The sequence below is a fragment of the Schistocerca cancellata genome, chromosome 2, assembly GCF_023864275.1.
Source record: "Schistocerca cancellata isolate TAMUIC-IGC-003103 chromosome 2, iqSchCanc2.1, whole genome shotgun sequence".
Taxonomy (NCBI): Eukaryota; Metazoa; Arthropoda; class Insecta; order Orthoptera; family Acrididae; genus Schistocerca; species Schistocerca cancellata.
In genome coordinates, this window is record NC_064627.1 from 498,437,878 (window position 1) to 498,462,749 (window position 24,872).

General features: G+C 39.9%; 1 protein-coding gene across 3 annotated transcripts in view; it reads left to right on the plus strand.

Annotated features, from left to right (window-relative positions):
- Positions 1-24,872, plus strand: part of LOC126162039 (patronin) — a 445,213-nt gene that overhangs the window by 385,584 nt on the left and 34,757 nt on the right. For 2 of the 3 annotated variants that reach the window (XM_049918266.1, XM_049918267.1), the window contains 2 exons: positions 8,662-8,760; positions 20,210-20,341. In XM_049918266.1, the coding sequence (XP_049774223.1) occupies positions 8,662-8,760; positions 20,210-20,341 (231 nt within the window). The remainder of the gene's footprint in view (positions 1-8,661; positions 8,761-20,209; positions 20,342-24,872) is intronic. The other variant, XM_049918268.1, reaches the window with a different exon arrangement.

Here is a 24,872-nt window from a genome sequence, read left to right on the forward strand (position 1 = left end):
CAAAAACTGGCCATTCTTCTATGTCCGTATCTTTAGTTGGAAGTGGATACTTCAATTCTGCTTCTTGTGACCGTGTGGCCTTTCCTTCCATGGCTATCCCCTGGGAGGAGAGCCAGGCTGGGGTCAAACACTTCCCCACTACCTAGTCTGTACCAGAATTGACAGGGACACTTTCACCACCAACAACCCATTATTTTTTTGTAGGAACTATTGAAGACATGTTGGGCAAAGTGGACTCTGAGTAAGGTGTGGTCAGGTTTGCTGTTGATCAAAACTATTACTGCCACCCAGTCTGCGGCACTTCGTGCTTGGGGCCATCTTGTTGACATCCCAGTGCCCATTAGTCACCACCAATATTTGAATATGGTTCAAGACATCATTTTTCATAGGGACCTTATCCTCCTAACTGGTGAGGTACTAAGCACAAATCTGAAACGGCGGGGTGTTTATTTTGTTTAGCGTGTTCAGAAAGGCCTTAAGGAGAATCACATCAATACCGGTACCTTTATTTTGACATTTGAGGGAGATCCCTATGGTTTATCACTGTAATGTGATGCAAAGCTGTACGTCTTGCACCCACGAGGTGTTTCTGGTGTTTGCATTTAGGTCACATCTTCTCACTGTACAGCGGATCCTCTGTGCAGTGAATCTGGATGCCCACTCCATGAGAGGAGCCCCTGTGTTCTGCCACCTGTATATGTTTGTCACGGCTGTCACTCTCCATGCTCACCAGATAACCCAGCATACAAGAAGGAGAAGAAGATCCAGAAGCATCAGTACTTTGATCGTTTATCTTACACTGAGGCTAATCAGATATATGACAGTCTTCACCCTGTGTTCATGACCTCTAACTTTGCCTCTGTTACATCATTCTCCCATCCTCTGCCCTTCTTATCCCAGCCTCACCTCCCCTCTTCTCCCCTTCCCCTGTGGTTTCCACACCCTCCTCTCTCTGTGCCACTCTCCATACCAAGCCAGGGAAAGAGTAGAGTCCCTCTTCTTTGGAGTCTGCCGGTGATGGTACACTCTCCAGTGACGCCTTTCTGTGGCGACACACACACACACACACACACACACACACACACACACACACACAGTAGGTTTGACAATTTGTTTATGGATGTGTCATCCCCCCATCCTTGTCATTGATGAATGGTGACCCAGCAAATGTGACTGGCTTCGGTCCATTTGCCTCCCATTTCGATCCCTGTTCTGTGCTTATTCATCAGAATTGTAAAGGGTTCTACTGTCACTTTCTGGAGTTGTAATACCTTATTTCCTCCTATTCTTCAGTGTGTTTACTGACGTGCACTCACTGACTCTCTTTTGTGTCTGCTTTGTCAGAACTGATTTAGTCATATGACAGCTTCTAGTGGCGCTTGCATTTGGTCCGTACAGACTTTGCTAGTACATGGATTGCCCTTCATAGCACATTCGAAGTGGTTACCATCTGGGTCCACTTTGGCTTAGCAGTAACAGTTTTCGATATCTACCTCCCTCCTGACAGGCAACCTCTGCCTTCTGCTCTCAGCTCTGTCATCGTACTGCAACTTCCACCATCCTTTCCCCACCCTTTCCCCACCCTTCCTCCTCCTTGGGGATTTCAATGCCAATCACTCTTTTGTGGCAGAGTACTTTATTATCTGGTCAGGGTCTCTTCATAGACCATTTTCTTGCAGACCACAACCTGTGCCTTCTTAATGATGATTACCCTATCCATCCTAGTGCAGCTTATGCCACTTTCCCTGCCATCGATCTTTTGCTCCATTCCCCCTCCCCTTCTCCCTACATTACACCAGTTGCCACTAGTGACCACTCCCCTTTGATTTAGTTTTGGGGAAAATTTAAGGTATATCGAAATAAGAGGCAAAAGGGAAATGGAGGTGGGGTATTTGACGCAGTAGACAAGAAACTGAAATCCAAGGAGGTAGAAATTGAAGCTGCATGAGAGATTGTTTGGGCAAGACTCAGTATCGGAGATGGACTTAAAATGATGATGCGATCCTTCTATCCCCCACCATACTCATCTCGTGAATTAACTGAAAACTCCCAGTGAAAACCTCAGTTCACTTGTATGTAAGTTCCCCTATCATACTATAATCATCGGTTGAAACTTTAATCATCCAATAATTAATTGGGAAAATTACAGTTTTGTAAGTGGTGGGTATGGTAAGACAACCTGTGAAACTTGACTAAATGCCTTGTCTGAAAACTACCTAGATCATATAGTTAGGAACTCCACTCATGATGGGAATATATTGGATCAAATGGCAACAAATAGACCTGACCTCTTTATGGATATCCACATCGAAACTGGTATCGGTGACCATGACACAGCTGTGGCAACAATGATAACCAAAGTACAAAGGACAGCTAAAACTAGCAGAAAGATACATCCATTTAGTAAACTAGATTTAAAAAAAAAAGAAAAGAAAAGAAAAAGTAGTGTCACGTCTCAATCAGGAACTTGAAACTGTCAGCACAGGGTAAGGAGCATGTAGAGGAACTCTGGCTCAAGTTTAAAAGAATATTGACCATGCACTGGATAGACATGTACCCAGAACAGGTCATGACGGGAGGGAACCCCCATGGTATACAGTCACAGTAAAAAAAAACTTCTAAAGAAATAGAGGCTACTGCATAATAGGTGTAAAACAAAGTCTAGGGCTATAGACAGAGATATGCTGAATGAAACACATTTGGGTGCCAAGAGAGCAGTGCATGAAGCTTTCAATGACTACTGAAACAGAATATTGTAAAGTGATCTTTCACAGAACCCAAAGAAATCCTGGTTGCATATACAGGCTGTTGGTGGCATCAAAGTTAGCGTCCAGTCTGTAGTGAATGAGACAGGAACTGAAATTGAGGGTAGCAAAACAAAAGCTGAAAGGCTTAACTTCACTTTCAAATGTTCCTTTACAAAGGAAACTCAGGAGAATTGCCACAATTTAATCCTCATACCACTGAAAAGATGAATAAAATAAGTATTAATGTCAGTGGTGTTGAGAAACAGCTGAAATAGTTAAAACTGAACAAAGCACCAGCACCTGATGGAAGCACTGTTAGATTCTATACTGAATTTGCGGCTGAGTTAGCCCCTCTTGTAGTCTGTTGGAGATCCCTTGAACAAAAAATCATGCCAAGTTCTTACAAAAAGGCACAGGTTGCACCTGTATACAAGAAATATAGTAGAAGTGATCCACAAAACTAACATCCAATATCCTTGACACCAATTTGTTGTAGAATTTTGGAACGCATTCTGTCCTCAAACATAATGGTGTATCTTGAACAGAACGGCCTCCTCAATGCCAACCAGCATGCATTTCGAAAACATCTATCATGTGAAACCCAACTCGTACTTCCCTCGCATGACACACACTGAAAGCTGTGGATCAAGGCAATCTGGTAGATGCAGTATTTCTTGATTTTCGAAGAGCATTTGACTCTGGTACCATACTGTGGCTATTGTCAAAAGTGTGATCATATGGGGTATCATGTGAAATTTGAGACTGGATTGAGTACTTTCTGGTAGGGAGGATGCAGTATGTTACTTTGGATGGAGAGTCCATCGTTGGATGTAGACGTTACTTCAGGTGTGCCCAAGGGAAGTTTGTCGGGACCATTACTGTTCATATTGTATATTAATGATCCATGCAGACAATATTAATAGTAACATCAGGCTTTTTGCAGATGATGCATTTATCTGTAATGAGGTGCTATCTGAAAGAAGCTACATAAATATTCAATCAGATTGTGATAAGATTTCAAAGTGATTCCAGACACTGGTGACTTGCTATAAATGTTCAGAAATGTAAAGTCTTGCACTTCACAAAATGGAAAAAATGTAGTATTCTGTGACAGTAATATCAGTGAGTCACTATTGGAATTGGCCAACTCATACAAATATGTGGGTGTAACACTTTGTAGGACATGAAGTGGAATGATCACATAGGTTTAGTGGTGGGTAAAGCAGGTGGTAGACTTCAGTTCATTGGTAGAATACTGGGGAAGTGCAGTCAATCTACAAAGGAGATTGCTTACAAATTACTTGTGTGACCAGTTGTAGAGTATTGGTTAAGTGTGTGGGACCCATACCAAATAGGACTAACAGCGGATATTGATTGTATTCGTAGAAGGGCAGCACGTATGGTCGCAGGTTTGTTTAATCCGTGGGAGAGTGTCGCACAGATACTAAAGAAACTGAACTGGAAGACTCTTGAAGATAGACATAAACTATTCCAAGAAAGTCTCTTAACAAAGTTTCAGGAACAGGCTTCAAATCGCATAGGGATCATGAAGATAAGATTAGAATAATTACTGCCCACACAGAGGCATTCAAATAATCATTTTTTCCTTGCTCCATACATGAATGGAGTAAAAGAAACCCTAATAACTGGTACAATGGGACGTACCATTTGCCAAGCACCTAACGGTGGTTTGTAGAGTATAACTGTAGATGTAGATTCTCTCATTTCTGTCCGTGTACTGCCGGTCTGATTACCCGTAAATGCCTTCATGCCAAATCCGTATACTTAATGAAACAGAGCAGTTAGGTGTGTTGGGAATGCTTCGCCCCCTCACTAGGTTCTCCTCCTCTCTCTTCATCATGGATGTGGGCTATGCTTTACACCCTCCGAGGTTGCCAACAGCCATCTTCCATCCCAGGCCTTGCCTGCCTGGGTGACATTTGTATGGACCCATTGGTTCTTGTGGAATACCTTGTGACTCATTTTGTGACGGCATCAGTGTTAGCATCCTATCTGATTGCCTTCCTCCTCTGGAAACAGTAGGCCCAAAGCTTTTCGCTTACATTTTACTCCTTGTCAGGTGGAATCCTACAATGAACCTTTTGCTGAGTGAGAACTTCTGGCCTTCTCCTCCTCCCATAGTTCATCTCCTGGCCCCAATTATGTCCATAACCTATTGTTTCAACACCTCAATCCTCCATGACAACCATATTTCCTGCGGTAATATAACAGTATTTGGCTCCAAAGTATTTTCCTCTCTCATTGTAGGGACAGTATTGTGGTTCATGTCCTTAAGCTCGATAAGGATCTGTTGTCCCTTGGTAGTTACCGGCTGATCAGATGGTAGAGCACTTGCCTGTGCAGGGCAAAGGTCTAGAGTTCAATTCTCAGTCCGGCACACAGTTTTAATCTGCCAGGAAGTTTCATAACAAGCACACAATCTGCTGCAGAATGAAAGTTTGATACTGGCTGATCAGTCTGACAAATGTCCCCTGCAAGTTATTTCAATGGATGGTGGCTCATTGGCTCTGTTGGCTCCTCAAACCGTGGGACCTTTGGTCTCCTTACTAGTGCAGCTTTCGGAGGGATTGTCTCGGATTGATCATCTGATTTCATTAGAAATCATAGTTCAGCAGGCCTTTTCTCAGTTCCACTATCATCTTGTCACAGTTTTCTTCAGTCTTCATAAGGTCTACAACATAGCTTGACTGTACCACATCTTTCTTACACTCCATGAGTGGGGTCTTTGGGGGCCCTCCTGAGTTTTATTTGCCAGTTCCTGTCCTATCCGTCATTCAGAGTTCAGGTCAGCACAGCTCTAGCTGTCTGCAGACCGAGGAGAATGGTGTTTCACAGGATTGTTCATTAAGTGTCCTTTACTGCATTGCCATTAATGGACTCATGGCCTCTGTTAGACAGTTCGTCACCCCTACTGTGTATTTGGATGGTTTCTGCATTGTTGCGAGCTTCCACTCAGAGGCCTCTACAGAGCAGCAGCTTCAAGGTGCCACCTAGTGCACTTCTGTATGGACTTTTCTCCCATTGTTTTCAACTGTCTTCCCTTAAATCACAGGTGTTAGTCCTGTTGCTGTGCTATGGTCCATCCTGATCCGGAGCTATGCCTAGACTCCTTACATCTGACCAAGAGCCCCCAGTTCCATTTCTTGGGCCTTCTTTTTGACAACAAGGCTACTTGGTTGCCCCATATTTGCCTTCTGAAGATTGACTGTTTCTGTAAACTCAAATGTCCTTCACATTCTTGCTGACATCTCTTAGGACACGAATCGTTACTCTTCTCCACCTTTATTGGGCCGCAGTTTGTCCACCATTATGGTATCGGTTTGGCCATATGACCGCTAGTGCCTTTTGCACTAACCATGTCGATAGTTTCCTTCTTGATGCTGGGATCCCCCTTACCCTTCAGTTCAGTGGTCCCAGCTCTTGGTTTCTAATGCCATCAATATCCAATCTTTCCCTGCTCACTCCTCATATTCTATTCTTTCTACGGCTCCAGGACGTCACCTGCCTGCTGTCCACCTTCTGACGGGTTTATCCATTGTGCTCCATCTTGCTTCTCTACGCTGCAGTGGTCATCTTCCGTCTGTGTGTGGTTCCCTACATTGTCTCCCTAACACATCCCTTGGTTCCTTGGGCCCAGATTCGAATGGATATCTCCTGGAGTTCAAAAGCCTCCTCTGCTCTGGTGTGTTGTTTGGTCCACCTGCTTTTATGGGAGTGTCAGGGTGTTATTGTTTTTTACACCAATGGCTGTAAATGTGCCGATCACATGGGATGTGTGTTGGCATGGAACTCTCATCTTGCCTGTCATGTGTGAGATATTTATTGTGGAACTGATAGTCATTTACCAGGACCTTTGCCTTATTAAACTGCCCTCCCTCACCAGAGTATTGTTAAGTGCCGACTCGATGAATGACCTTCAGGCTATAACTTCCTGCAATTAAAGGGACTCCCGCCATGTGGAGTTCTTCTTTCCATCTGTCCTGGTGGTGGGGAATCTACCATCCTATGCCGGCTTTGTATCAGGTATACCAGGTTGATCAATGTTTTTTTTTTTTTTTTTTTACTCTGTAATGAGCCCCCCTCCCTCTTTGTAGTTGCAGGACTCCCTCACTGTGATACTTATTGTGATACACCCTCCAACTTTCCTTGTTGTGAGTGTTAGTGGACAACACATGCATGGTTACACCCCTCCTCGGTTTTCCTCATCTAAGTGATTGAATTTCCTTCCAGAATTGAAGTCTCTTGGTTAATGTTGGCATTGGTTTGGGAGGCCTCTGGCCTTGCTTACATACCAGCCAGGGTTTCTCTCCCCTTTTGCCCAAATTTTGCCTGGTCTTTTGTGCTGTTTTGTTCCCCCTTTTTCTTATTTTGTCTTCACCTATTGATGTCCCTGTAGTATTGCGATCATGGTGTGGCATCATGTGGGTATCAACATGGGTTGGCAGCACTGCCGGCACCCTGTTGCTTAGCACCTCTGGGGCACCACCTGCTCTCACCCCTGCCCCTCCTGTTCTTTATTATTCCTGATGCCCAGCATTCTTTCTGCCTCTTTGTTTTTGGTGCTGTTGGTGGTGTTACTCCCTTAGTGGCCACTACCTTGGACCATAGGACCAACAATGTCACTGTTTGGTTCCCTCTCACCTCTTGCCTCCGCCAATATCAACCAACCAACCAACCAACCAACATTATGAGAAAAATAGTCTAGAATTGCTACAAAATGATCTTGTTCCAGGTATCTAGAAAAGGTGCATTAGGATATTATGCACCAGGAATCTGACAAACACCAAATGAAATACTGAAACTTCCAGCAATGCTTGAATTGTGGTCATGTTGATGAATTGTGTGTCATTAAAAATAAATACCATAATGCTAAAAATATTTGGCATAAGACACTAAATTAAGCCATGTTTTGTTTTCTGACAAATTGTGAGTTAGTTTCAAGCCTAACAACCCCTTACCTAACACCTAATGCAGCTTATAGCAACTCTGTTTGAAAATGAAACGTGTTTGAAAATGTTTGTTGGTAAATTTATTCACTAGTTAACATCATGATGATTAAATGAAAACTCCCTGCCAGTTCTAAGAAGACTTCCTGTAAAATCTCACTAAGGACAAAGTAGTTTTCAGAACATGCACATTGGTGAAACATTGTGCAGATGGTTCAGAGAGCCACATTTACATGAGTTTTATCTATGAATCATTGGAATTTAAAACCATTCACACACCAGGAATGGCACAAAGTTTATTTTATTCAAAAATTGCGATATGTGTAAGCCTGATTTAAAACAAAAGAAAACTTTGATACTATACTTTATGGATGTTACATTTATAAAACAAGCAGCAAAATATTTCACATAGTCATGTGCTTTTTTTAAAGACTCTGTAGTAATGTAAGGTACAATAAAATATTTTGAGAGGCTGAACTCTTCTCTGTACAGCATTGTGTGCATTGTGGCGAAACAGCCTGAAAGATTAAAACTGTGTGCCAGACCGGGATGTGATGATCTTACTAAAGATCTTGCCCTGGGTTGTAGCTGTGGACTAGCACACTGTTCTAACCTTTCTCAGAGTTTAAAAAATGTTCTGCCAATAGCACTTTCTGGTGTGTTGACATCGTGACTCATTGAAGTGTAGTACTATTTAAAATTTAAGGTACAGAAATATCAACAAAGACAGGCATTAAAGCCATTGTTTTATAATCATATAAGTAGAGAGCTTATTTCCAGTGCTTTTATACTGTACAATTTGTGTTGCAAGCAGTGCAGATATTCACTATTGAAAATTTTGTGCTATGACTCTTAGATTATTCAGAGTAAGCAACACTTTGTCTTAACAATTTATAATAATTGTTCTTTATGTAATATTAAGCTATGCTGAAATATAATATTTCCAGATGTTTCGGAACCAGGTCAAGTTAGAGGTCGACAGAAATACCCTACTTATCAGGGAAACTTTAGGGGAAGGAAATCAAATTCACTTATGAATTTAAGTGGTAAGAAGCATTGATCTTCCTAAAGGACTCAGCATGTAGCTAATCCCTGGTGGATGGATTTCTAATCAACCTGTTTAATCTCACTATTGAAAGGCTTTCATAGATTGTTTACCCTTTGTGTACGAGGTGATGGTTCATTGGGAACTTCTGTATTCATTTAATACATGCTGCACATTTAGCATTGATTAATAGCCTAAAAACCCACAAGTTCACTAAGGCTAGAACATGACTGCCACATGTAATGGTGAAGTTTTATAAATTAGAAGTTCTCTGCATGATAATGTGAAGTCGTTTTATTCTTTTAAAATTTCTATTTTGCATTGAATACAAAATAAAGAGTGCAGTCACTTTTTCCACAATTTAATTTGATTGTCAAGCTAAATATTATGCCAAAAGCTGAAATGAATTATGAGAGATAATGGGGAAAAGGGCATACTGATTCAGAGTGAAAATTTTGTAGCAGCAGTAGAGCAACCAAAATGTTCTAAATGCTAATCTGGTGGACCTAAAGGTAAGTTAAGAAATGACAAAGAGAATTTCTCATTTCATGTAAAACAGCCCTGTTAAGCAGTTTAATGTTCTTTAATGATACATAAAATGGGGAGCTTAAGTAGATCATTTATGCCTGACTATTTTTTTAAATCAAGGTTGTTATTGTACTAAAATTGAGAGAGTAACATTAGATTCCTAGAAATGAAATGTAGAAATTAAGCAATCAGCAGGGGTGTAATAGGTATTAATCTTGATCATAGTGTTTATTTTTGTTTATTGTTTGAAAATTGTGCAAGAGCATGGAATGGAATGTGTGCTTGGTAATGAGGACAGTACAGTACAGTACTACTCTCCAGAGGGAAACACGTGAGATAATCATGTGCTCAAGACAATACTGGGTTATTACAAATGATTGAAGCGATTTGACAGCTCTACAATAACTTTATTATTTGAGATATTTTCACAATGCTTTGCACACACATACAAAAACTCAAAAAGTTTTTTTAGGCATTCACAAATGTTCGATATGTGCCCCTTTAGTGATTCGGCAGACATCAAGCCGATAATCAAGTTCCTCCCACACTCGGCGCAGCATGTCCACATCAATGAGTTCGAAAGCATCGTTGATGCGAGCTCGCAGTTCTGGCACGTTTCTTGGTAGAGGAGGTTTAAACACTGAATCTTTCACATAACCCCACAGAAAGAAATCGCATGGGGTTAAGTCGGGAGAGCGTGGAGGCCATGACATGAATTGCTGATCATGATCTCCACCACGACCGATCCATCGGTTTTCCAATCTCCTGTTTAAGAAATGCCGAACATCATGATGGAAGTTCGGTGGAGCACCATCCTGTTGAAAGATGAAGTCGGCGCTGTCGGTCTCCAGTTGTGGCATGAGCCAATTTTCCGCGGGCTACGCGTGAAACTTGCCCGCACGCGTTCAACCGTTTCTTCGCTCACTGCAGGCCGACCCGTTGATTTCCCCTTACAGAGGCATCCAGAAGCTTTAAACTGCGCATACCATCGCCGAATGGAGTTAGCAATTGGTGGCTCTTTGTTGTACTTCGTCCTGAAGTGTCTTTGCACTGTTATGACTGACTGATGTGAGTGCATTTCAAGCACGACATACGCTTTCTCGGCTCCTGTCGCCATTTTGTCTCACTGCGCTCTCAAGCGCTCTGACGGCAGAAACCTGAAGTGCGGCTTCAGCCGAACAAAACTTTATGAGTTTTTCTACGTATCTGTAGTGTGTCGTGACCATATGTCAATGAATGGAGCTACAGTGAATTTATGAAATTGCTTCAATCATTTGTAATAGCCCTGTATTTCACTTATCATCCCAATCCTATTCTTTCTCAGCTGCCTATCTTTGTCCAGCATCTAAGTCTCTCGATAAATTCTTAAATCTTTTGGCTAATGTTATTTTGAGTTGTCTGTGGATACTATTTTGTGTTGCACTTCAAGCAGCACTACTGCATCTCAAGAGCCATGTTTTGGAGTGCAGGTAACTAGGGTATTCAAAAGAACACTTATTATGAATAGTGTGTCTTACTTCATGATAAAGCACTGAAACTGTTCAGTATTTTCATTCCTCATATTTTTATTTGCATTAATTTTCATAAGATTATAACCAGCATTATATTTCATGATATTGATTCCCGTACAGGTTGTCACATATTGACCACATAATCTCGCCTGGGCACAAAGTAGTGATAGTGTCTAACACAAATAATACAGACGAAAGTGTTCACAAAAGTTGGCAGTGTGAATGGAGGGAGACTGAGGCCAGCAATATTACCTGTGTGCTGGTTTGTTAATATGAAGGTGATGTTGATGAATACCACTTGTCCAAGTATCTTCGGCATTGCAGAATTATTCCATATCAGTATTAGAGTGCAACCATCAAAAGCCATCAGCAGATTACCCCATCCTGCATCACTTCTGATCCTATAAATTCACTTATGTTTGTTATATGACCCCTGTAGAATGCCAGAGAGAATTGTATAAAAAAGATCAATTCATTGCTCCAAAAAGTGATTTGAGATTTGTGATAACAAAAATATGACTGATTTCATTGCATTCATTGACATAATGTTGTGCATTGTATGCACATATAAGCTACTTACTGCAGGTATTATTCAGAATTACTTCCACGGTCCACAATCCACACATTAATGTAACAAAATACTTTGCTGATGGTAACACTGATGTCTACGCATGGAACAATATCAGTTTCATTGCATTTGCAGATGACATAGCATATCTGGTCATTTGTCATTTTGAGAGTCCTCAGAGAAAAATATTTTGGGATATATATCCGGAGAACAAAGTGGCCTGAACATGTGAACAATTTAATAGCCCATCTTGCAAAAAGGAAACATGTGAACATAACTCATTCTCTCTTTCCCATCACAGCAGGCCAGAAAAGTTAATTTATTTCTGTGTAAGCCTTTCCTGAGGTTATTTGTCTGGAGTGTAGCCATGTATGGAAATGAAATATGGATGATAAACACTTTAAACAAGAAGAAAATAGAAGCTTTTGAAATATGGTGCTACAGAAGAATGCTGAAGGTTAGATGGGTGGATGGTATAACTACTAATGATCAGCTACTAAATAGAATAGGGCAGAAAATTGTGGCACACTTTCCCTAAAAGAAGGGATTGATTGATAGAACACATTCAGAGACATCACTGGATTACCAATTTAGTACTGGAAGGGAGTGTGGGGGTAAAAATCATAGAGGGAGACAAAGAGATGAATACAGGAAGTGAATTCAGAAGGGTGTGGATTGCAGTAGTTACTTAGAGATGGAGCACCTTACACAGGATAGAGTAGCATGGAGAGTTGCATTGAACCATTATTCAAAATAACCTGGATGGAAAAATATGTAAAATAAGAAAAAGGCAACCATTCACCTTTAGTGAATTAAAGTGTGGAGCATAGAAACACACAACAGAAAGTAATATTCACACTAACTTTGAACTCTAGAAAAAAGAGCAAGAGCTTGAAAGCTAGTGTGAATATTGTTTTCTGTTAGATATTTCTGTGCTCCTTACATCAGTCCACTATAAGTGAGGGTTGACTCTGCCTTATTTTATATTATTTCTATCTATATATCTACTGTTCATTGGAGCTGAAATGTTGTGCACATATAGCTGGAAGATTTTTTTTTGTCCAGTGATGTTTCTTATGATCTGTCGGCACCTCATCTCAAGAGAAAACTGTCCCGCCATCTCCCCAACTGTGACAAGATTAATTTTAAATCCTTGTGACTGCAGTTTAGGAACAGATCTCAAAAATTACATTTTATTAGATTTTTTGCATTATGTTAACTTTACTACTCCTCAGTTTTTGCAATGAGGATAGAATATATGGTGGATAGTGGTTCCTTTCAACTTATGTAAGTACCTGGTTGATATGCCTGGTTGATGGAGTATATGGATTAATTTGTTGCATTGCAGTCAGTTTATTTATGAGGAGAGTACACGCATAATCCAGAACCTTTGTAAATAGCTTTACTAGTATAAGAATATTTTGATGAAGATTATTTATTGTTGTGTATTTTGTCATGGCCAAGTAGAATTTACCGCTACATCAGGTCTGCAATGTACTGGTCAACTAGGTCCAAAGGAGTTGACTAGACTAATGTACTACTTGATTCCATGATTCATTAACATAAAAAACACAGTTATGAAGAGTCAGTTTTAGGTAAGGGATGAAAATATACTGTAGTGCCTCTATAAACACTAAGAAAATCATTCTGTTACCAAATAATAAAATCAGTTTTGACTAACTGTATTGTATATCAGGGTCAACCGGGAGATGCGGGAAAAACCTGGGGAATTTTTCATTGTTTTAGTTTTCTGTTAAATTTTTGTAATTTTGACTGGTAAGAACCGATACTCTACCAAAGGATATTACTGTACCTCCATACTGCAGAATAATACTTCAACAATAAAACATAAACAAGAGAAAAAAACGAAAATAACGTAAATTGCACAGGAAATGCACCGTACACAACAGTAAACAGTGCTCATGCAAGTGTCTGCCAACAGCAAAATGTGTCAAAGCCCTTTGGAAGACTATGCAATGCTTCATAACAACAAATTGCCTCCGATGAGCGTGAAATCACAACTGTTTGCATTAGATTCATTGTAGCAGTTACAAGTGGGCTCATGTACATGCCCAGTTGAGTCTCGTTTGAGTTGTAGATTCTCCCGCTTCTGGCTACAGGAATGTGGCTGTTGGCTGTGCAAGCAGTCGCAGCAAGCAGCTACATGCTACTGGGAAAAAGAGGATGCCAAATTCATATCCTTGTCGGGAAAAAAAAACTTGTTTCACAAAGTGCCTAGCATACAGCGCACGTTGGTCCATAGATTTTTCATATGATTTTGAAACGCATCCCCGTAGGTTTTTGAACATTTTTGAACACATTTTAAGCTGATTTCTGAATGAATCATAAGTTGATTTTTAAATGCGTGCATAGTGTATGTGATGTCTGTCGGGGAATCCTCGTCGCATCTAGAAATAAACTTTCCGCAGACAAAAAGGGGATGGGGCTATACGAGCTGAGCGGAGTAAAGACGAATGGACGAACGTCAATTGGTCTAATTATGTGGTTGATTGGGTTTGCAAATGTTCAGCATTGTTATAATTACTAGCGAAATCCATAGATTCAGACAACCAGAGTGGAAATAAATGACAAATAGGAATAACAGGTGAGAAAGATCATGTATTATCTTCTCGGTGTATACAAGAAAATGAAATTTTGACATAAAATTTTTGGCCAGATCATTACACTAGTAAGGACCAGTGTTACAATCCCCGACTAGCAGCTGCTTAAGTTCTATTCTGGAAGTAACATGGAAAATGTGCCGTACAGACATGTAACAATGCCTAACCGGAGAATAATTGCAGGATAAATAAACCTGTGATTCTGGCAGATTGTGAAGTTAATTGGCGTCAAATTTTGACAATGGCAGGAACAGCTACAGAATTCTTGATGGCAAGATTGTTAGAACGAGGAAGGAGAAGAAACGGGGACATCGCACAAATTATGGAAGAATAAGACAATTCCAAATTTATATAAAAATTTCATAATACTACTTTTCGATCTAGTGCTTGAGAAGCTGGTGCATATGAATGAAATGTGAAACTATTTCCTAACATAAAGCTTCTTGCTTGTAGTAGGCCTAATAGGCATTTGATATTGGTACTTCGTGAATTGTATTCTGTCGTATTATAAAAATGACCATTTGTGCCAAAACAGTCTTGTTTGTGTGGTGTGTGTTACAAAATTGCTGCAATATTAGAAAGGCCTATTTTGTTTTATCTAGCAGACAGTGACAAAATAGACGTAATCAGGTCATCTTGGGTATTATTTGTATTAACAGCTTTTTCAGTATTAGATGACGACATTACGATTTTTCATGTAGCAAAACGTTTGACGAACTTCGATGAGGTAATAGATTCTTTCGCAGAAAGGAATGCATGCCATGTAAAGCTGTAGCAAGATTAGAGAGGAAAAAATGCTAGGAGCTAAGGATTGAAGAAATGTGTACTTTCTTGCTTGTCTCTTGTCTTTATTGGTTTTATGTATCCTATATTTAATTTTATGTCACACAAAACAGCAAGTTATTAGCTAATAGACAATAAAGAGGGCAAATTTTCTGAAGAGTTCTTGTTCTCCCGATTAAAATTAATCCCATTTGCTATTAATTGCGATATTTTTCAAGAAATTTTTTTTTTTTTTTTTTTTTTTTTTTTTTTTTTAAAAAGAAAAGCAGGCTGTCAAACGGGCTGACTAGGAGCAGGAGAGGCACCACAGGACATTTTAATTTCCACTGTCCTCTGTAGGTTTGATGGCATCCATTTCAAAACATACACATTTCAATTCCACAGAGCGAAATACAGTGACATGCTATAGAAAATGCCGTATGAAGAGGCGTGGCGCTGCATGTTGGCACATTTAAAACCAAATAACATGTCATACATTTCCTTGAACACACATGTTTTATGTTTCATGTTTCAGACTTTTCAGAAAGATGTGTGCAACAAGATGAACATATTTTTGAAAAGTCGATTTTTTTAGTATTGACCCAGTTGGCAAATATCGTAGAGCCAGGGCTGATGCACAGAGCAGTCTGAGTTATAGTGGGTAGTCTCCACATGACCCGTGTTTACATTTAGTGATTTTGCTGTTTCCCCCTCGTTCACTCTCACGTCAAATGAAAACAAAACGGATATCTGTGGCCCGGAGCTATCAAGTAAATTAAAATACATTCACATAATTATGGGAGGCTAAAATATGTTATTAGTTTCAGATTATATTTTATTTCCACCTTTCTGACAGTCTAACATTAATTGCCTTGCAGAGCAATGAAGTTATTTTTGTCTGTTTGCTAAAGAAATTTGACTTTTATTAACCTTTTCCGGAGAGACAGTCAATGTATTTGAAACGAAGTGTTTAATTTCACAGTACTGGCTAGTTTCAACAGTTTCCTGCATTTCAAGTGCATGTTTTCTAATCTTCTAGCACATATGGCATTATGCCACAATAAAGAACTGAACATGATATAATACAGTACTGGTGCTCCAAGAAAATTTACATCGCGAAAACCACACTGAAAAGCTTAATATCAGGTCGAGGTCTACTTCATTGGGAATCTGGACATACGAATGTGCACTTTAAGTATGCACTTTAAATGTGCACATTTTAGTATGGTTCACGAAATTCTGAAGCTCTTGCAGTATCCTCTGATGTCTTGTTTCTTTTATGACATAATGTATGATCTTTTAATGTTTTACACGTGCATACATCCAGGCTTCCTACGTCATGGTAGCTGCACAAGCGCGGTGGCGCCTGTTATCTGCGCTCTCTGGCAACTGCTGAAACGAACCTATTTCTAACAGGTCGCGGGAAAATATTGTGAACTGTGGTTTGAAAAGCGTTATTTTCAAAGTAAATATCCTTTTACGTAAGTTAAACTATGTGTGAGAATATACCATGAATTTCTTAAATCAAGGAGTGTTTTACTCTCATTTAAAAATCAACTCTTTGATGACGAGCCATTTAGAAGAATTTCGAACCCTGAAGATTAGACATTTATGTCATTATTGAAAATTTTACTGGCACATTTGTGTGATATATCTTAAACTGTAACACACGCAAAAAAGATCAACATTATATGCGAGAGCTTAGCTCCTCTTGCAGCTTATAACCTTAGAGACCAATTTTATATGTGAAAGCTTTGCTTTTCTTGTAACAAAACTATGTATATTAATTTAAACTATTAACTTTCCCTGTTTGTGTGTTCGTGCTACTTAACAGTGATGTTTCTGTTAGCTGACAACATCACATGTCCTATGCTCTGAATATCTGCTGTCACCGGCTGGCGAGATCACGTGACATGAGCTATGACTGGCTTACAAAAGTGCTTTGCAATCTCAATTTCAATTATTCAAAAGTAACGTGCGGTGCTTGGTGGAATTCCAATGTATACTTTCATAATATGAAAATACACAGTATGTATGTTGCTGCACATTAAAGATATTTCCAAAATGTGTCTTTCTCCCTAAGTTTCATTTTCTAAAGTGCCGGGAAGTTCTACTCCCGTGTGTAAAACCATAACCATAACCATTCAAAGGATTGATAAGTTTTGCAGTTCCAAGGGAAAATATACTGTCACGTAACACAGAAAGTGTTTTTTCACCTGGGAGAAAGTGTATTTTTAACCAGGAAATCCGAGAATCTTTTTTCCTTGTCTGTGTATACACCCTGTATGTGCAGCATCCAAATAATGAGTGACAATATCTGTCTCACTGCCAGAGAATTTGAATTAAACTCATTGGTAATAGCGTATAATAATTAGGTATCAAGAGCTTTGTTTGTTATGTTGTACAGAGATAAAGGGATAATTAAAGAAACACTGTTTTTTTGCCTTGTTTCACAAATTTTAGTATGTTTACTGCACAATCCTAGGTTTAGAGTTACAAGCACATTTTAAAGTACTTCTTTGGAATCAGTATTGTACTTGAAAATGGGCTTATAGCTGGAAACCTGGGTTATACAGTAACCGTAATAAAATTTGTGAAACAAGGCAAAAAAACAGTGTTTGTTTAGTTAGTTTACAATGTTTCACCAGGTAGCCGCAGCTGATTCAATTAAAATGATAAGGGGATTAATTTATGTGAGAAAGCAGCTGGAATTGAGATAGAAATATTGAGGGGGGGTGGGGGGGGGGGCACAATTTCACACTCTTGTAATTTTATCACTCAACCTGATTTTGACATGGTGGAGGCAAACTCTTGACTGGAAATCAAACTGCTTTAATATGAGGTTGCCAGTGGCATCATAGGATTTGCCATGATGCTTTGTTCATATGGGTTTTAATCCACAAAAACAAGGCTAAAGTTCCTGTAGCATGCCCCATGGGAACATATTTCAGGAGGGTTGTAAGCTGACAATGTTGGCATCCAGTGAACTGTATTATAATAAATTATGAGACAGCATTGTGGGCTAGTACTTACTATCAGGAGGCAAAACATTTAGTACTGCCAATAAATACACTATACTAGCCTAGCCTTAAGAATTATTAATTCCTTTCTTGGACAGGAGAGGAGGATAGGCTGGGGAAGGTTAAAAATGAAGGGCAAATCACTCTGACCACAGGGTAAGAGTTACCCACCTGTAGTGAGGACGAGAGCACGAAGATGAAGGGGGATGTGTCAGAGAGAGCAGGAGTTCAGAAATATTACACTACTGGCCATGAAAATTACAATAACACGAAGGTAGTATGGAACAAATGTCAAACTGACATGCAGTGTGCCACATGCTTGGGTACGTAAATGTGGAAAGATTATGCACTTTATTTCTCATCTAGAAATTGCATTTGAATATTGATTGTATGTGATGAGATAGTGCTATGCTTCATATAAGAAAGAGAATTACCTCCTAACATGTGTTGGAATTTGACACAGTCACCATTGTGGTCTATCAAGACTGCAGTTTATCATTCCACTACATTGTTTCTCATTTTTGTCAGGATCCCATGCCTGTCCTGTGAATATGGAACTGATGGGTTCAAGAGAACCATACAAGACTAGAGCTCAAGGAACAGACTTACAGTTTGCTTAAGTATGCGGGACCATACATCCACATCACACCACGTGATCAATGTGAGCACTACAGAATGCCAGCATTGCAGCTTCCTATGACATAGGATCAGAGACAAGTGTCCCAAGAATGGTGCATCCAATAACAACACTGGTCACTGGAGTGGCATCACATAGCTTTGACAGATGTGTCCCAATTCCATAAACAGCATCAAGATGTCTCCATGTGGATTTTCCAAGGAGACTGAATGTTGTCAGATCGCATTTGTCATGATTATACGATCGCAATATGTCTCATGATGGTGTGGGGTGCATTGCCATTAATTTGACAGCTGTCATTACAGTTCTGATGTGGTAAGGCTTATGCTCCACCCTGTCTTCAAGGTCTTCATGGCATTATTTATGAAGAAAGAGATGCAAGATCGCATGCTGCCTGTGCTGCCATGACCCACTCAAGACAGGGTGTGTGGGCTGTTGCCGGATATTTCAATGACTGGAAGCATCTGGTCATGGATTACTAAAAGATTGGCACTCCACTACCCACCAGCCACTAAGATTTGTGGGTTTTAGTATAGAGCTGAAACATCATGAAGGACTAACTGTATTTATCATCCAATCTCAGTTGGTCTCAATGCCACTCTTTCTTTCAGAGATGTCAGCTCTGGGTACTAAATTTCACATCCTGTGTGCCCCTAAATGCAATAATGTATTATTCTTATATACTGTGTGAGCACAATAAGTAACATGTTTTTATTTGCTATTCTTTCTGATGCTGCAGTTCTAATGGCTAGCAGTGTACATTGGTAAGCACTGTGCCAGCTTCACTTGAGAGTTAACGATGTCAGAAGGAGAAGTAAAGATAGTGAAATGTATAGTTCGGATTAGAATTACTTTTTGATCCAATGGATCGATAATGAGGAGATCCTCCAGAGTGCAGCATGTGTCAGAGAAAGAATAATACACAATAAATATTTACAAAGAAAAACAAGTAGGCTAATGTACCTTCCAAAGAGTACAACGATCCTCATGGCTCTGTAGAAGTTTATATATGCAGTTAGAAGATGATAAATGACTTGTCACAAAACATGTAAATATTCATTGCACTGAGAGGTATTGTATTTGTGCAGAATTCCTGTTGTACTAATATCTGTGTTACTTGATATTATTGGTAAAATATACACAAACTCTTCAGTGGAGTAGGAGAAAGTGGCCATCAACAAATCCTTTAGGCTCCTCCCAAATAGAACAATAGAGAGCTTGGTGGCAGTGTGGGAGGAAAGGGGGATATGAGAAAGGGGGGGAGATATAGGTTAGGATAGGATGAAAATGAAAAGGTAAAAGCACAAAATAAAATAATTGAGACAAAATTAGTAAAAGTAAACACTCTGGATATCCAACTTACCAAATTCAGTAGCTTGTGATGGGATATTTCATATTAATTCTTTCTCGTCATAATCATAGCAAATAAGAAATACATTGGTGTCAACTGAAACTCTGCCTGCATCTGACTTTTTTCTCCATATATTTTATTTGTCTAGAATTATCTCATCCATTACTGTAAATTTCTGTTTTTGGCTGAGAGATAAATTGTAGTTCAATTGGAGGTGTTGGACATACATTATTCCAGTAGCCTCCATCATCTGACTTAAAAAAGAATCATCAAGTTAGTGATCTTTAAAGTAGAACAAGTACAGAAAAATGGACACCTTTATGAACTGTGTTACAGTGGTTTTATAACATGTCAGTCTTGTACTTGCTGCTTCAAATTTTCTTTCATCTGGTTAATTCCAGAAAATATGATTTTGTTATGCCTTCAGCTGTTTCTCTACTTTTATAATATAGGTTCAAGCACAGATCAGGATAGCATGGTCTATCGTTACACAGATACAGACTCTGGTTTGGGCAGAGCGACTCCTCCAAGAAGAGCACCATCTCCAGGCACAAGCAGTATGCGCCACCTACCTTCACCATCAGGTATGCCAGTCCTTCAGTAGCATGCTTTTAAATGGTCAGATTTGCAGTTATTTTGTGTGCATTTCTAATAAGTAAATAGTAGTATCTTTCAGATTGCCATACAGTTATTAGAATATTGATGCTAGCATTAATGTAAGAACGTCAAATTGTTTGTTAGTATTAATTATCGCACGTGTGTGTGTGTGTGTGTGTGTGTGTGTGTGTGTGTGTTAGAGGGGGGGCTGCAAATGCAATTCTGATGGGTACTTGAAGACCAAAAATCCCTGCCTGTGCATTAGTGGAGCACAACCTTGAGATGATTACCAGCAGTTCTGGGAACTGCTGATCCAGCCTCTAAGCAGGTACACACACAGGTGAATTTTTTCAGTGGGCCTCGTTCAGCCAAATGCATTAATTTTTGGTGAACTGTCCACTTCCTGGTGAAGTGCCCATCACTCCACTAATGGTCAGAGTTATTGTGAGATTTCGTGTGTGAGTAACACACTGCCAGAAATTCAAAAAGTTTGCATTGAAAACTAGGGGTCACTATTAACTTGCATTTGGAGCGTATAACATCTAGCAAACATACATATTTTTTCTTTTGGCTTGGGAGGAGACCTCTATCTGTCACCGGTCATGAGGAAATTCATTTTATGTAGCGTACGTATATATGATCGCACTTGGCAGTGGTAAAGCTAGAATGAAATACTCATAACACCCCTCAAATCTGTCAAACAATTCACATGCTATCAATTGCCAAAATCTCATTTCAGTATTTGAAATAGTGGAATATGCTGATGTGACGAAAGTCACTGGATACCTTGTAATATCATGTCGGACCTCCTTTTGGCGGGTGTAGCATAGCATCTCAACGTGGCATGGACTCAACAAGTTGTTGTAAATGCCCTACAGAAATATGGAGCCATGCTTCCTCTATAGCCGTCCATAATTGTGAAAGTGTCACCTGTGCAGGCGCCGGCCCCTGTGGCTGAGCGGTTCTAGGCGCTTCAGTCTGGAACCGCGCTGCTCATACGGTCGCAGGTTCGAATCCTGCCTTGGGCATGGATGTGTGTGATGTACTTAGGTTAGTTAGGTTTAAGTAGTTCTAAGTTCTAGGGGACTGATGACCTCAGATGTTAAGTCCCATAGTGCTCAGAGCCATTTTTGAACCTGTGCAGGATTTTTTGCACAAATTGACCTCTTGTTACATCTCATAAAAGTTTGATGAGATTTATGCTGGTCAACCTGTGTGGCCAGTCATTCCCCAGAAATTGTTCAGAATGTTCTTCAAACCAGTCACGGTCAATTTTCGCCCCATGACACAGTGCATTACCATCCATAAAACTTCCATTGTTGTTTGGGAACATGAATGGCTGCAAACAGTCCACAAATGGGTGCAGAGTAGCCAAACATAAACATTTGAAGTCAGTGATCGGTTCAGTTGGATCAGAGGCCCCAGTCCATTCCATGTAAACACAGCCCACACCATTATGGAGCTACCACCAGCTTGCACAATGCCTTGTTGGCAAATTGGGTCCAAGGTCTTATGGGGTCTGCATCACACTTGAACCCTACTGTCAGCTCTTATCAACTGAAATTGGGATTCTTCTGACCAGGCCACTGTTTTCCAGTCATGTAGGGTCCAACCAATATGATCACAAGCCCAGGAGAGGTGCTGCAGGCAATGATGTGCTGTTAGCCGAGGCACTCGTGTCGGTTGCCTGCTGCTGTAGCCCATTAATGGCAGATTCCGCTGCATCGTCCTAACGGGTACCTTCATCATATGCCCCACATTGATTTCTGCACTTATTTCATGCAGTGTTGCTTGTCTGTTAGCACTGACAGCTGTGCACAAATGCCGCTACTGTTGGTTGTTAAGTGAAAGCTGTTGGCCACTGCATTGCCCCTGGTGAGAGGCAGTGCCTGAAATGTGGAATCCCCTAATAATTTCCGAAATGGGATGTCCCATGCCTCTACCGCAGACTACCATTCCATGTTCAAAGTCTGCTAATTGCCACTGTGTGGCCACAATCACATCAGAAACCTTTTCACATAAATCACCTGAGTACGAATGACAGCTCCGCCAATGCACTGCCCTTTTATACCTTATTTAAGCAATATTACTGCCTTCTGTATATGTGCATATCGCTGTCCAATGACTTTGGTCAGCTCAGTGTATTTTGCCGTATGGTAAACAAGCCTAACTTTTATCTGCCACGACATATGAGTAACTGCATACTTTTTCAATGGAATGATGTGATTTTTAAGAGTAATATATAGCTGGTGAAATGTGAATTAGTGTGGCTTTGCAACAAGATAAGTAAAGAAATTACACTTTTTTATACCATGAATGTGTTTTTCATAAACGTTTGACCAGATTTGTCCTCAGTTCCTTGTTACATGAACCAGTGTTTCAATATTCCATTGCAGTTTCAATTGCATTGGGATGTTAGTGAGGTGATGATGTTTTGTTTTACTAAAAGAAGTAAATTTTAATATGGCAGCCAGAGAAAAGTAGGTGCAACTCAAAATTCATCACTTTTGAATGAGTGGTTTTTAGGTGACAGGAAGTTTTAGTTGCTACAAGAATAAAATAGGGGTGGACTAATGACCAAATTGAAAAAACTTGTACAACTCTACTGTGAAATACCTTGTTTGTAAAAAAAAAAAAAAAAAAAAAAAAAAAAAAAAAAATTGTCACACGAACATTACACAAACAAGAATGTAAAAAAGTGGGGCATACAAAGAGATGGTTGAAACATTTCTAGACAGTAGTCCAACTGTGGACCAAAGTGTTATAAAAACTAATAACACTATCAAATAAGGAATACCTCAAAAACATGTGAGCAGATAGTAGTTCCTGATGTGAGTGAAAATTGGACATAAGATAGCTTAAGTAATATAGACATCATTTGTAACAAACTATTTTTAGTTTCAGAAAGCAAGCCAGATTGTAAATATGTATCATTACAGGACACCGATCAGGCTTAATTTTAATAAAACACAATGCATTTGGTGAAAAAAGTATGCATTTTGGTGTAGTTGCAAAGATGGATTTAAAGTACTTTCGGTAATTTCAGAAATAATCTCAGTAAGGGAGTGTAGGTCTCTTGAAACAAGCATGAAAGGGTTCAGGGGGATGAGTTGTATAAACTAACTCTATCATGAGTGCTTGTAAAATGTTGCTTGTACTATGTTCATTATTGTAGGCTATTACCTATAACTGTGTTATGTTCATTATTTTACTTGTGTTACAGATTACTGTACTTTACAAAGGCCCATACATCTGGCGACTGCCGTGATCTTTTTCCTAGCATCACCTGTAGTTTACCTCGAAGATATAAACCATTTTTAAAATGCAAAAATGTGCTAAAAATAATAAAATCCTACACTGTCCAATGCACTGGTGGTGAGACACTGCCACAACTCCAGAAATGCGTTGCCCATGCTGTTGCACATGCACAGCAGTTCTGGTTGCATGGATAAACCACAAAAATATGCCAATTTTTCCCCATACGTGAATGGACCTGACATGTGGGCAGACCGTATAGCTAAATCCAATGGGCAGGGTCTGCACATTAGTGGGAAATGTTAGGTCTCAGATTGGCAAACCAGATCCGTCAGAGATATACGCAGAACTGGCCCGTGGTTCTGATGTGTGGTGAAAATCCTGGGACCAGCTAATAGCTGTATTCCTTATTTTGATGTCAGGGAAGAGTGTTCATGAAGCAAAAAAAAGTGATGTATAGCCATTGTGATCACTACTTAGCGGAAGTTAAAAACCAAAGAATCCTTTGCCCAAACAGTGAAAACAGCACTTACATGAATCTGTTGGCTGGACAGGTGTCCCTTTGGAAAGTGGTGATATTTTGCTAGATACCAAGACAAGGGGTTATAAGAGAGCAACAGAATGATTATCTGCTCCATACATAATATAGCGCAGTGTGACACGATGCAGAACAATTTGACCCCTTCTTCTCCCCCACCCCCCACCCCACCCCACCCCACCTACATTTTAGTACATCACAGGTTGTTCACCTCCACCGTAAATGCAGTTACCTTGTTTTTGGGACACTAGATGTTGTATCATTCGGGGAAAGGTACTGTAGAATTGAAGCTACAGCTTCCTGGTCATGTTGTAGCACCTTCCAGCCACAGTAGGTGTGATGTAGCTCCTTCTATTTACAGTAGCATCCCCTCCATATTGTTAGCCAGGGCTTGAATACGCAACAAATTACACTGCTAAACCTATGACTTTCTCAAATAGATCCCTAAAACAGGCTCCTCTCTGTCTTGATATCCTCCCACTCCACCCACTGTCATATTACATTGCCCTCCCAATCTCTGTAATTTCCTAGTTGAACCATATGGCATTCCCAAATCATTATCACTACCCTATGGTTCCTACCCAAACATTCATCCCCATTGTAAAACCTGCAGGCACCCTCCTGCTACCACCTACTCCAGTTCCACCATTGTTAAATCTTACAGTACCCTGGGCAGAGCAACTTGTGAAATTGTGCATCAACTAACTTCTGCCCACTGCACAGCA